Below are 12443 nucleotides of genomic sequence, written 5' to 3'. Positions count from 1 at the left end.
AGATCACCCCTTGGGTCGTAGCTTTGAATGTAGCTTTGGGTGAAAGGACAAAGAACGCGTTATGGGAGCTCCTTGACACCTCGAATTTCGCGAGATTGCTTTCTTATATTAGGAAATGACTAGTCAAAAGCAACAAAGGTTGACAATATCCAGTGAGATCGGTGAGATTGAAATAGGAAGAGATCGAAACGTGCCTCGGCACGGAAGTGCCGATCCCCTGACAGCATGCAACAATTGTGCAACGTTGTGCAACGCGTACAACATAACACTACTCGCCACATACCTAGGTAGGTACCCAACCTTAGAATTTAACATGCATACATACATAGATTAAACAACTGTTATCTCTTCCAATAGTTATATGTATGTATACATAATGCTTAATTTTAGAGCATACAGATGCTAACTCTTAACAGTATACATGGGCCCAGCCTACAGGGATCACCACCCCGCAATTTTTCGGAGAGTAAAGCTATACTATTTATGTACTAGTTGCATGTCCGAAGCATGGATATCTATCTTGGCCAAATTGCCTAAGATAGTATATCACTTCGGCAAGGGTTTCTTTGCTGGGACATCCTCATACCCATCTTCCATGAACTTACCCAATGCGTCCAAGCCCTGCTCTAGGACCTCGGTTTCATTGACATACCCAATGCGAACATAACCCTTGAAGTCTTCTCCGGCCCCAAAGCAAAGGCTCCCCGGCACAAGCATCACACCGGTCCGTTCTTGAAGAATTTCACAGAAAGCGACATCGTCTACGGGTTTTCCCATCTTGTTGAAGCGCACAAATGCAGTCGTACCGGCTTGCGGCTTAATCCACTCACATGCCCAGCGATGAGCATCGATGAACTTCTCTAAAATGGAAAGATTGGTCCGGGCTAGATCGAGATTTCGCTTCAGAAGATTGTGGATGCAATCCGGTACTAGGGCAAAACTGGCAATTGCCTCGTCAATTTGCCCGACCGAGATAGTTGTATAATCGCGCGCATTAGCAAGAGATTCGATGATAGAACTATCCCGTGACGCAACCCAGCCGACCCGTAAACCTGCCAGGCTGTAGGCTTTGGAAATGGATCCTGTCACCACGGTGTGTTCGTATCCCATGGAAAGAAGTGTGGGTGGGAATCTGGGGTCCGCGGGGCTGATATTGTGGAAAAGTGGGCGATAGACCTCATCGGAGTGGATGATTATGGACTGCTCGCGGGCAATATCGATCAATTGTTCGAGGGTTTGACGTGGGATGATAGCTCCAGTTGGGTTTTGCGGGTTGCTATGACGAGCATGATGGTTAGAGAAAAAAATGCGGGCCCTATGTGGTAGTGATAGGAGTCAGACATACTTTATGATGATCAACTTTGTGTTGGGACGGATAAGGCCTTTCAGCTCTTCAATGTCCAGCTGCCATCCATCAGCCTCTTTGGATTTCCATAGGCTGACTTCGGCTCCCACTGATGCAGGAACGGAGAACAGTTGCTGATAAGTTGGATAATGGCAGATGACATGGTCTCCTGGGCCAACCAACGTATATAGCAGCAAGAAGTTCGCTTGAATTGCGCCAGGAGTGATCAAGATATTATCCTTCGGCAACTGTGTTGGGGCCCTCACCGAGTACAAATTCGCCAATGTATTGCGTAGCTTATCAGATCCGCGGATCGCCCCATACGTAAGTTTCGTGGATTGGAGCTGGGCAAAAGGGTCGGACTCTTTGTCATCGGACAGCGCGCGGAGGTCGTCGACGGAGATGGATGCGCAGCAGGTCTCGGCGATATTATATTTGGCAGTTGTCTCATACTTGTCCATCCACTACAGACTAGTTAGCAATGAAAATTTTAACGACGCAAGGAGCAGACAAACACCTCCGAGTCATGGGGTAATGCGGGAAGATACCTGTTCAACCGCAAAGGCCTCAATCTTCACCATGGTTGAGAACAGTGAGCAATACCGAGCAAAGTAACTACAACCAAATATCTTTGTTTAGCAACGCTCCAAGGTTCAGCTGGATGGGCAATAATTTGGGTCTTCTTGCAACCGTCGCTTTTACCTATGAGCTTCTTGATATCCGTTTCATCACGTGATGAGTCGTCGTATTGTGTGTAAACCTGCTAGGATTACATGTCCCCTCTCATGTCATCACGTGTTTCCCCGCATTGAAGACAGATACCACCTAGGCAGCCATACAGAACTGAGAAGGAAGAAGTATTGACATTCGTAGGAAAGCTTGGAATACATGAAGTATCTAGTTAATGTTGCTGTAGAATGAAAATTATCATCCACTTTCTATAGCATAAGATGATCTTCGTCCGGGTCACCTGCGGGTTCCTGACGCCCATGCAGCAGCCCAGCCTCTCCCTTCTCCGCCCGCGTCATCGTCTGGGGGCCAATCTCACCCTCTCTCCGCTCTCTGTTCCTCAACCTTCAAACTCACCTCCTTGTTTCTATCTTTTATTTCAACTATATGCTCCAGTTTGATTCTCTAATTTGATCAATTCGGCGGTCCGCCCCGCATCCCTTCAGTTGTTGGCATCGCTGCGTATTAGGACACGCCGCTGCCATCCTTCTCACAAGATGCGCTTGACTGGCGCAATATCTCTTTCGCTTCTCACACTAACTCCTCTACTGGGATCTGCCGCAGCATGGAGCGAATTTTCCGACGTAAACCTCGCTACGCAATCCTATTCCCTCTTCGATGATCGGCCATCCGGATGCCCCGAGTGTCCGGCTTGCTTCAACTGCCAGCTCGACAACTATAACTGTACTCATTTTGCGGATTGCAACAACTTTAACGGCAAATGCTCATGTCCCCCTGGGTTTGGAGGCGATGACTGCTCGGTTCCACTATGCGGTTCGTTGGCCGACGACTTGAACCGACCGCAGCGTGATTCCAATACATGTCAATGCAAGGATGGCTGGAAGGGCATCAACTGCAATGTCTGCGACTCGGATAATGCCTGCAATGCTATGATGCCAGAAGATCAAGGGGGCGTGTGTCACAAGCAAGGCGTCACAGTCAAGGAGAACTTTCAAATGTGTGATGTGACCAACCGTGCGATCTTGAAACAGCTCGACGGCCGCAAGCCCCAGGTGACTTTCTCCTGCAAAGCCGAGGATGAAACATGCAGCTTCCAATTTTGGGTCGACCAGAAGGAGTCATTCTATTGCGGCCTAGACACTTGCGAGTGGAACATGGAAACAGACTACAGCTCTAATACAACTCACTACAAGTGTGAGCATCTCCAGTGCGAATGTATTCCGGGCCGTTTCCTCTGTGGCGAGAACGGATCCATTGATCTGAGCGATTTCCTCGATCAATTGATCAAGGGCCCAGCTACTTTTGATACTAAATCGACCCTGGAGGGCACCCAGAGCGTTTTCTCTGAGCCTCAAATGAATGGATTGATTGCGGGCGTCTTCGGTGATCCCAGCATCTTCTTGTCATGCGATTCAGGGGAGTGCATGTACAAGACCGACGAACCGGGATATGAGCGCCCCGTGAAGAAAATCAACACGCCTCTCATTGCCGGCGTGATCGCAGGATGCTCACTATTTGTGGTTGCTGTAATTCTGCTTGTTTGGTATCTGTCCCGCCGTGCTGCGCGCCGCAGTTATCTTCGCCTGTCTCTCTCGGATGATTCAGACGACGAAACTGCCAAACTCCTGGCAGACTACCGCCCCGCGGCTTTATATTGGGACAATGTATCCTACACACTAAATGGGAAAGAGATTCTCTCTGGCATCCAAGGTGCGTCCATACCAGGTCAGATCACAGCCATCATGGGAGCATCTGGCGCCGGGAAAACTTCGTTCCTCGACATCTTAGCACGAAAGAACAAGCGTGGCTCAGTGAATGGAGATTTCTATGTCAACGGTGAGAAAATCGACGACAATGACTACAGAACCATGGTTGGCTTTGTCGACCAAGAGGACACAATGCTTGCCACCTTGACAGTCCATGAGACCATCTTGACAAGCGCCCTACTCAGACTTCCCCGAGACATGAGCCGAGCATCTAAAGAGCAAAGAGTCCTGGAGGTCGAAAAGCAACTTGGGATCTACCACATCAAGGATCAATTGATTGGCTCGGAAGAAGGTAATGGTCGTGGCATTTCCGGTGGAGAGAAGCGCCGAGTCGGGATTGCCTGTGAGCTGGTTACCAGCCCTAGTATCCTGTTCCTGGATGAACCCACTAGTGGATTGGATGCATACAATGCGTTCAACGTGGTTGAGTGTCTAGTGACGCTGGCCAAGACATACAACCGCACTGTTATCTTCACTATCCACCAACCTCGCTCGAACATTGTTGCTCTCTTTGACCGACTCATCCTTCTTGCCGAGGGACGCACTGTCTATTCTGGTCCTTTCTCATCCTGTCAGCAGTATTTTGACCGCGTGGGCTATTCCTGTCCGCCGGGATTCAACATTGCAGATTACCTTGTCGACCTTACAATGCACGCCGGTAACGCACATTCGTCATATACGGACGAAGTAACGTCTGTGGATGAGCGCACTGGTCCACCTAAGACTGCATCAAGCAGTCTCAGGGCTGTCAAGTCCGTCACCAGTGCATCGATCCAGAGCATTGAAGATAACTCGAGCGGTGCAGAGGCGACCCGGAGACCCAAAGATAAACGCCGGGTGTCTCTGAAACAGCAACAAGATCGCCAACTTTACTCCCGAAAGCAACATAATGAGCGCCCAATCACACCCAAGACAGATGACGAGAGTGCTACATTGGATGTAGCCGAGAATCATCAACAATGGCTGCGTCTTTCTCGTCAACAAGGCAGTGTTCCTCCGCAGATCCTTGATGATCCCGATCAGCTACCTCCTCCGGCACCTGGACAAAGTGATCTCGACATTCTGGTGGCCAGCTACGCGGATTCTGATGTTTGTCATTTTGTGCATGATGAGATTTTAGCCGCCGTTCAGAATGCCCAGGATGCGAACGGTTCACCAAATTCCCCCATGTTATCAGATACTGTGATACGGTCTAAGGGCTATGCTCGAGTTGGTCTGGCGCGGCAGTTCATCATTCTGTCTCAGCGGACATGGCGTAATCTTTATCGAAACCCGATGCTGATGCTCACACATTACGCAATTGCCATCCTTCTTGCGGTCTTATCTGGATTCCTCTTCTATGGCCTCACGGACGATATCAGAGGCTTCCAGAATCGTCTTGGTCTCTTCTTCTTCATCTTGGCTCTATTTGGCTTCAGTACTTTGACCAGTCTCAACGTGTTCTCCACGGAGCGACTTTTGTTTGTACGTGAGCGTGCCAATGGTTACTATCATCCCGTCACATACTTTGCGTCCAAGGTTGTGTTCGATATCGTTCCTTTGAGGCTAATTCCTCCCATCATCATGGGCATTATCGTATACCCCATGACGGGTCTGATTCCGGCATGGCCTGAATTCTTCCGCTTTTTGCTAGTTCTGGTCCTTTTCAATCTTTCGGCGGCCAATATTTGCCTCTTTATCGGCATCATTTTCCGGGATGGCGGAGTGGCCAATCTTATTGGCAGTTTGGTGATGCTCTTCAGCTTGCTTTTCGCCGGCCTCCTACTGAATCACGATGCAATTCCCAAGTCGGCATTGTGGCTCCAGACTGTGAGTTTCCCTATAACTTGAGCGTTGCTTTCCCTACTAACAATAGTACCAGCTGTCCATCTTCCATTATGGCTTCGAGGCCTTGATCGTCAATGAAGTGACTTTCCTCACCTTGATTGATCACAAGTACGGTTTAGATATTGAAGTTCCTGGTGCCTCTATCCTAAGCGCATTTGGATTTGACACTCAGGCCTACTGGAGTGATGTTATCGGATTGGCTGTCATATCAGGGGCCTTCCTCGTCATTGCATACAGTGCAATGCATTTCCTACTTGTCGAGAAGCGATAAGCTATGAGCCAGTCCCTTTCTGTTGCTATACACTGGTATAATACCACCGAGAGCGTTCCCATTAACTATATGTTTTGCCTTGGGTTTGACTTGGTGCTTGTCCTTCCCCGACCTTGTTTTTTGTGTTGCGTTCCCAGGAGGATTAAAGATCTGCTCTTTAATGGCGCATAGAAGCCTGTATGCTGCGGTCTATAGTTTGTCATTATGTATATAGACAAGATAGGTATTCTTAACGATCCTCTGCATTCCATGTTTTCAAATAAAGCACATTGTAGTTGGGTACATCTGGTCCAGACCTCAGGTACCGCCCATGTACCTACACGATGCACGTGTCAACGTCATCATTCTACAAACCTTCCAAGGTCTCTCGTGTCAACCCAAACTAATGAACTCGGTTACCAACCCGATAGTCAATAATTTATTTCGAGTCTGACATATCTTGAAGCTGTTTCTTATCGAGTACTCTAGAAAGTCTAGCATGTACGTTACCAGCCCCGTTTGCGGGTTGCGCTAATGATGACCAGCCCTCCCGACACCGACACCGCCGACCCGTTCAGGTTCGGCCGCAGTTCGCTAATCTCGACACTCCCTCCTTCGATCCCACCTCATCTCTGCCTTGTTCTTTTCATCCCCACCAGCTTGAGTGCATCTAGCATCTTATTTGTGAGTGAGCTTTGACCCCTCTTTGGAGAGGACTCTGTGGGATTCCGCTGTCTTCCTTGGGCCGCAGAACCCCACAAACATCTCCAATTCCGGCCTCTTTAATCCACCTTGACCTCAACCACTTTTGTCGCAGACAGTTTACTCATATTCTTTGTTTAGCAATTGAAATATTGCCAATTATACTTGACGCAACGTCAATTTCGCAATGATGTCTGGCGAAGCATGGCTTTACCTGTTGTCGGTGTTGATCAACGCCGTCAACCTCTTCCTCCAGGTGTTCTTCACGATTATGTACAGTGATCTCGAATGGTGAGTCTTTCCATTCATATCATGTTCCAAGCAACTGCTTTGGGTCCGCACATACTACAGAATACAAGCTGACACTTCTCCCTTTTTTTTTGCTTCCAGCGATTACATCAACCCTATCGACCTTTGCAACCGCCTTAACGCCTACATCATCCCCGAAGCCGCTGTCCACGCCTTCCTGACCTTCCTCTTCGTGATCAACGGATACTGGCTCGCCATCGTGCTGAACCTGCCCCTCGTGTTGTTCAACGCCAAGAAGTACGTTTGAAGCTCCCCGAGGAGTCGCAAGCCCCCTTCAGAACAAGGCTAACCGAGTCGTTTTCAAAAATATAGGATCTACGAGAACCAGCACCTTTTGGATGCGACCGAGATTTTCCGCAAGTTGAACGTGCACAAGAAGGTCAGTTTGATTTTTAAGTCGCAAACTGCAGCGCAATGGCTGACTCGGACTGGTGTCTTTAGGAATCCTTCATCAAGCTTGGTTTCCACCTCCTCATGTTCTTCTTTTACCTCTACAGCATGATTGTTGCCCTGATCCGCGATGAGGGCCACTGACTGCGTGAAAAGACCGAATATGCGATGCATCATGGTCGTTCCGGCTAGATCAAGGAGCCGTCTGTTGATGAGCTGTTGTCATGAATTCCTGGGTTAGTGTTCTCTGGACATTGTTCTCAGCCTGTCATACAACCCTCGAACATGACCGCAGCTCCAAGATGGCCGCTATACCATATAACTCGGTATATCGATGTGGTTCCTTATCTTTTGAGCGACCATGACTATGGATGAGCAACGAATTCTTTCAGCCTTCAGATATTTGCTGGTAGGACTACAGCGATGAGAAGTAATAGATATTTCCTTTGGAGTGTCTCGAGCTGGGGATGTGAGCTGTATTGATTCGAGACACTGTATGATTGACTCGTGGTGGTGCATGTGTTCTTTTGCTATTGTTTGTTTGTTTTTAATTCTTCTTCTGTGTTAATCTTGCTGTGTCTTTCGACCTGTTGAGTTGTATATACCTCCCATGCGGTTGGCAATGAAGAGCGTACGATACCCAAGGTTTCTAACATTTAAATGATTTCTTGTTGATAAAATACCATTCCCATGAAATAGGTGTAGCAACAGTAGAAAACAGTAAGGCATAATTGATGTAAGCACCTAACTAAGATCGCAGCTGCATTGGGATTGATACTTGGCTGCGGTGGGCGTTCCGCGGCCTTCGTATCGGGGGTCTCCCGACGCCCGTAAAATTCCCATCCTCCACTGCCTATACCATTCACCAACCACATTCAACCCCAACATTGTTGCAAAGGGGCATTGAGAGCTGCGCATTCTTACCCTCTTTAACATACCAGTCATGTCCGCCTTATTAGGTCTCGGTTATGACTCCAGCGACGATGACGCCACAGCTATGCCCAACTCGTCTGTGACGACCGCGACCAAGGTCGTTGCTGCACCAGAGGTCAATACAGAGGTTTGGTCCCCCCCATAATCACCCTTTCCCCCAGTTTGTTCTGCTTCTTGCGCCTCAGCTATGACGAACAGATAAGACTAACGATCCTATAGGACCAAGCGCATATGCAGATGGCCCTCGCCAACGCCTCATCCCAAGCTCTCACCTACAATGCCACATACGATGATCTTACAAAGCCCTCCCAGGGCCCTATCAACCCATTCAAGCCAGCGGGTCCGGGAAACGGTATCAAAAGAAAGAATGTTCCGACAGGATTTGCCGAAGAGGCGGCCATCAGCGAGTCCACATTTGCGGCGCAACATCGCACGTTCCAGAGTTTGGGATACACGCGCAATCCGACAATGCCGGATCAATTTATCGGAAACCTCGAAAATGCGGCACAATATGGAGGTCGGGATGTTGTGCAAATTAAGCCGACTAAGAGCGCGTCCGCAAACTGGCGGACAAAGCGGCAAAAGAAGGGCGACTCCAGTATTGTGGAAGGAGAGGGCGCATATCTGGGACCCTGGGCGAAATATCAAAATGACCAGCAGTATGACTATGTGGAGGTTGCTGAAGGAGATGAGCGCGCGCTTGGTAGCGACGAAGAATACGTCGAAGAGGAAGACGAGACTTTGACTACCACGGCCCCCATGCCAGCCATGAGCAAGGATGCAACTGCCTACGAAGGCGACCTTGCCACGCAAGAAACCACCGAGTTCCACGGATCGGAGCAGTACGACTACCAGGGCCGGACCTACATGCACGTGCCCCAGGACCTGGATATCGATTTGCGCAAAGAGCCTGGCACCACCAAGAACTACGTACCGAAAAAGCTTGTGCAAACTTGGAAGTCGCACACCAAGCCGATCACCTCCCTTCGATTCATCCCCAAATCTGGCCACTTGCTTCTTTCGTCAGCAGCCGATGGAAAGGCGAAGCTCTGGGATGTGTATCACTCTCGGGAACTCTTGCGGACTTTCTCCGGCCACACCAAGGCAATCTCAGACACAGACTTCCACCCATCGGGGAAGACTTTCCTTACCGGTTCGTACGACCGACAGATCAAGCTCTGGGATACCGAATATGGCAAATGCCTTGGTCGGTTTTCTACAGGCAAGACACCGCACGTCGTCCGCTTCAACCCCGGCGAAGATCACTCACACGAGTTCCTGGCTGGTATGTCCGACAAGAAGATCGTGCAATTCGACACCCGGTCCGGCGAGCTGGTCCAAGAGTACGACCACCATCTGGCAGCCGTCAACACCCTCACATTCGTTGATGACAATCGCCGCTTCATCTCTACCTCAGACGACAAGTCGCTGCGCGCTTGGGAATATGGAATCCCTGTGCCGATCAAATTCATCGCAGAGCCATACATGTTCGCACTCACCCGTGCGACTCCCCATCCGAATGGCAAGTATGTTGCCTTCCAGTCAGGCGACAACCAGATTGTCGTCTACAGCGCCACGGACAAATTCCGTCAAAACCGGAAGAAGCGATTCGTTGGACATAATACTTCCGGGTACGCTGTCGACCTCAAAGTCTCGCCTGATGGCCAGTTCCTTGTTTCTGGTGACAGCGGTGGCTATGTCTGCTTCTGGGACTGGAAGACTGGCAAGATGTACCACAAGATCCAAGCTGGTGGAAAGGAAGGTGGTGCTGTTACTTGTGTTGACTGGCATCCCCATGAATCTAGTAAGGTTGTCACTGGTGGATTGGACGGTGCTATCAGGTATTGGGATTAAAGGACTTTCATGGTTATCAGGTGTTCATATTAGTTTGATCAAAAATTCGGACTTGAATCTTGAAATATATTCCTCTTATGTCCGCAATGCTTTCTATCATAGTCTGCTGTATGTACTATGCTACTTGATGTAATGAATTAGATGCACTAAAAATCCTCCAAATGTCTGCATGTTGTCACATATTCACTCAAAAATCAACCTTTCCGACAAAGCAGCTTTACATATGGATGAAGTTCCGAATAGTCCTCAGCCCGACACAAGCCAGGTGACGTGAGCACCGAACCAACCCCAGAGGCGAGAGATACTGAGGGTACTTCCACATCAGGATGGACACAGCACCAACACCAGCAACCAAAGCTCCGCTCAAACCAAGACCAAGCACTTGGCTCTGATGCTGAACAGCTTCAATTACCTCCGAGTACCGCTGGTTACTGAAGCTGATACGGGCGTACTGCGTTTTCCAACCAAAGATCGGGAAATGGTGGTCGATAGTTTCTTCGATCGTCTTGCGCAGCTTGTACAGCGGCGATTTGACACCCGAGCGCATTTCGAGATAATTCTCCTTCGATAGATCATTGATGGCATGCGTATCGGCGCACCGCTGGTCTGTGTACGCTTGGAAGGCTCCCTGGCGCTTGAGACCGCGTGTATAGACGCTAGAGTTAGGGTCGTAGACTCCATGTCTGTCTAGTTCCTCGAAAAGGACCCGGACGTCTTCGAGACCGGCATTCAGTCCCTGTCCGTAGAAAGGCAGGACTGCGTGAGCTGCATCGCCGATAATGACGACGCTGGCGTTGAAGTGGTGGGGGTTACACTTGATGCTGATCAGTGGGAGGTGAGGGTTTTCCACAAATTGCTCACTCAACGCCGCGGGCTCGATTAGCTCTGGGCATACGCCGGGGAAATGGGAGTCGAAGAATTCGTGCAGGTCCTGTGGCGAGGTCTCGAGGGTGTTGTAGTGCGAGGATGGTGCGAATAAGGTGCATGTGAATGACTTATCCGCTGATGGTAGTGCTATGAACATGAACTCGCGTCCAGGCCAGATATGAAGGTGGTTTGGCGAGATACGGAAGTCCCCATCCTCTGTTGGTGGGATCCGGAACTCGCACCAGAGAGTGTCGATATACTCTTGTTGATAATCAACACGAGCAAACTTCATCAGGTGGTAGCGGGCGGCGGAGTGTGCACCGTCAGCACCGATGAGGTAGTCGAAGGACACCTCGATCTCTGGTACTCGACCGGCTATACCGGCATCATCGGTCATAGGTGTCTCGCCGGGGATTCTGCGCTCAAACCAGGCCTTGTTGGTGCGGAAGTCGGCACCGGTGAGCTTGTGGTTGAAAAATAGCTTGACATTGGGAGTCTTCTCCAACTCATCGAGCAGAGCATTATTGAGAGTTCCTCGGTCGATAGCATTAATAGCCTTGTAGTAGTGGTTAGCTATGATCTGCAGTGTAAATAGCAATAACAACTGCCAAGCAGGTGATCGGTGCATACCCGGCCGTGAACGTCATAGGCCTGTGCAGCTTCCCACAGATCTCCTCGGTCTCGTCCGTGGATCATCCGCCCATGCATAGGAATCGCTTCACGGAGGACATTGTCGATCAAATCATCCCGGCCAGAATGTCTCATAGATGTAATGCCACGTTCGGAGAGTGCCAAGTTGATAGACTTGGTAAAGTTCAATGGCACAGTCGTAGGGTCCCGGAGATCTACGGAAGTGCAGGGATTATTGGCGTCAGTTCGGAAGAATTCGCAATGAATCACAACTGAGCCAGGGCAAGTGCAGGGGATATCGAAGACAGTGGTAGATCACAATATAGATTAATGGGGGTGGTTTTCTCTTAATTGAAGAGTTGAGGCAGGGACCTTGCGAGACATGATGTCTTGATAAAAGCCAGCCATTTCCGGCCAAATACATGTACCATCTCTCTTGACAATCAGATCATTCTCAACGGGGCCACGCAGAGGTAAAAAGAAAGAAAGGAAAAAGGGTTACACAGGTCAATGGAACGTACCTCCACGGAGCTCATATACTTCCACCTCATCGCCTCTTGACGCAGCATACAGCGCTGCCAAGGACCCTACTGGGCCAGCACCCACAACAACCACTTTTTGCCTTGGAATGGCCATCATGTAACTGCTCAGGTGGTCAGTATCCAAACTGAAGATAAATATGTGTTGAAACAAAATCGTAAGTCGTCATCACGTGCTGCGAAATCGGCCCCTTCCAATGTTCCAAAATGAGATGATCGACATTAGTCATTTCAAGGGTTGCCTTGATGCCTCAGGCGAATATAAGCCGTTTTGGTACTAGTCCAAATGAGGTTTAGTCCCATATCGCCTTGCGGCCGGCGGGGATTTTCTTGAAGTTTTG

The 12443-nt window shown here is 49.4% G+C and overlaps 5 protein-coding genes across 5 annotated transcripts; 3 read left to right on the top strand and 2 right to left on the bottom strand.

The window, feature by feature from the left end:
* Window positions 1-546: 546 nt before the first annotated feature.
* N7487_004473 (uncharacterized protein) lies at window positions 547-1926 on the bottom strand (the record flags this gene model as incomplete). The annotated part of the gene is made up of 3 exons (XM_056872220.1): window positions 547-1276; window positions 1346-1809; window positions 1894-1926. 3 exons carry the CDS (start codon window positions 1924-1926, stop codon window positions 547-549), a joined length of 1227 nt encoding a protein of 408 aa, XP_056729940.1.
* Window positions 1927-2571: 645 nt separating this feature from the next.
* N7487_004472 (putative ATP-dependent permease ADP1) lies at window positions 2572-5899 on the top strand (the record flags this gene model as incomplete). The annotated part of the gene is made up of 2 exons (XM_056872219.1): window positions 2572-5610; window positions 5663-5899. The coding sequence occupies 2 exons, from the start codon at window positions 2572-2574 to the stop codon at window positions 5897-5899; spliced, it is 3276 nt and encodes a 1091-aa protein (XP_056729939.1).
* An 868-nt stretch (window positions 5900-6767) lies between these two features.
* On the top strand, window positions 6768-7423 carry N7487_004471 (cornichon family protein; the record flags this gene model as incomplete). Its single annotated transcript, XM_056872218.1, has 4 exons — window positions 6768-6871; window positions 6971-7126; window positions 7202-7268; window positions 7331-7423. The coding sequence occupies 4 exons, from the start codon at window positions 6768-6770 to the stop codon at window positions 7421-7423; spliced, it is 420 nt and encodes a 139-aa protein (XP_056729938.1).
* Window positions 7424-8131: 708 nt separating this feature from the next.
* N7487_004470 (WD40 repeat domain-containing protein) lies at window positions 8132-10066 on the top strand (the record flags this gene model as incomplete). The annotated part of the gene is made up of 2 exons (XM_056872217.1): window positions 8132-8339; window positions 8432-10066. The coding sequence occupies exons 1-2, from the start codon at window positions 8223-8225 to the stop codon at window positions 10064-10066; spliced, it is 1752 nt and encodes a 583-aa protein (XP_056729937.1). The 5' UTR covers window positions 8132-8222.
* A 217-nt stretch (window positions 10067-10283) lies between these two features.
* Window positions 10284-12199, bottom strand: bna4 (kynurenine 3-monooxygenase; the record flags this gene model as incomplete). Its single annotated transcript, XM_056872216.1, has 3 exons — window positions 10284-11489; window positions 11564-11778; window positions 12085-12199. The coding sequence occupies 3 exons, from the start codon at window positions 12197-12199 to the stop codon at window positions 10284-10286; spliced, it is 1536 nt and encodes a 511-aa protein (XP_056729936.1).
* Between the last annotated feature and the right edge of the window lie 244 nt (window positions 12200-12443).

The sequence above is a fragment of the Penicillium crustosum genome (assembly GCF_028827405.1).
Source record: "Penicillium crustosum strain IBT 35664 chromosome Unknown utg000002l_segment0_segment0, whole genome shotgun sequence".
Lineage (NCBI taxonomy): Eukaryota > Fungi > Ascomycota > Eurotiomycetes > Eurotiales > Aspergillaceae > Penicillium > Penicillium crustosum.
The sequence above is the reverse complement of the archived record's forward strand: the minus strand, read 5'-3'. Positions and strand labels throughout refer to the sequence as shown.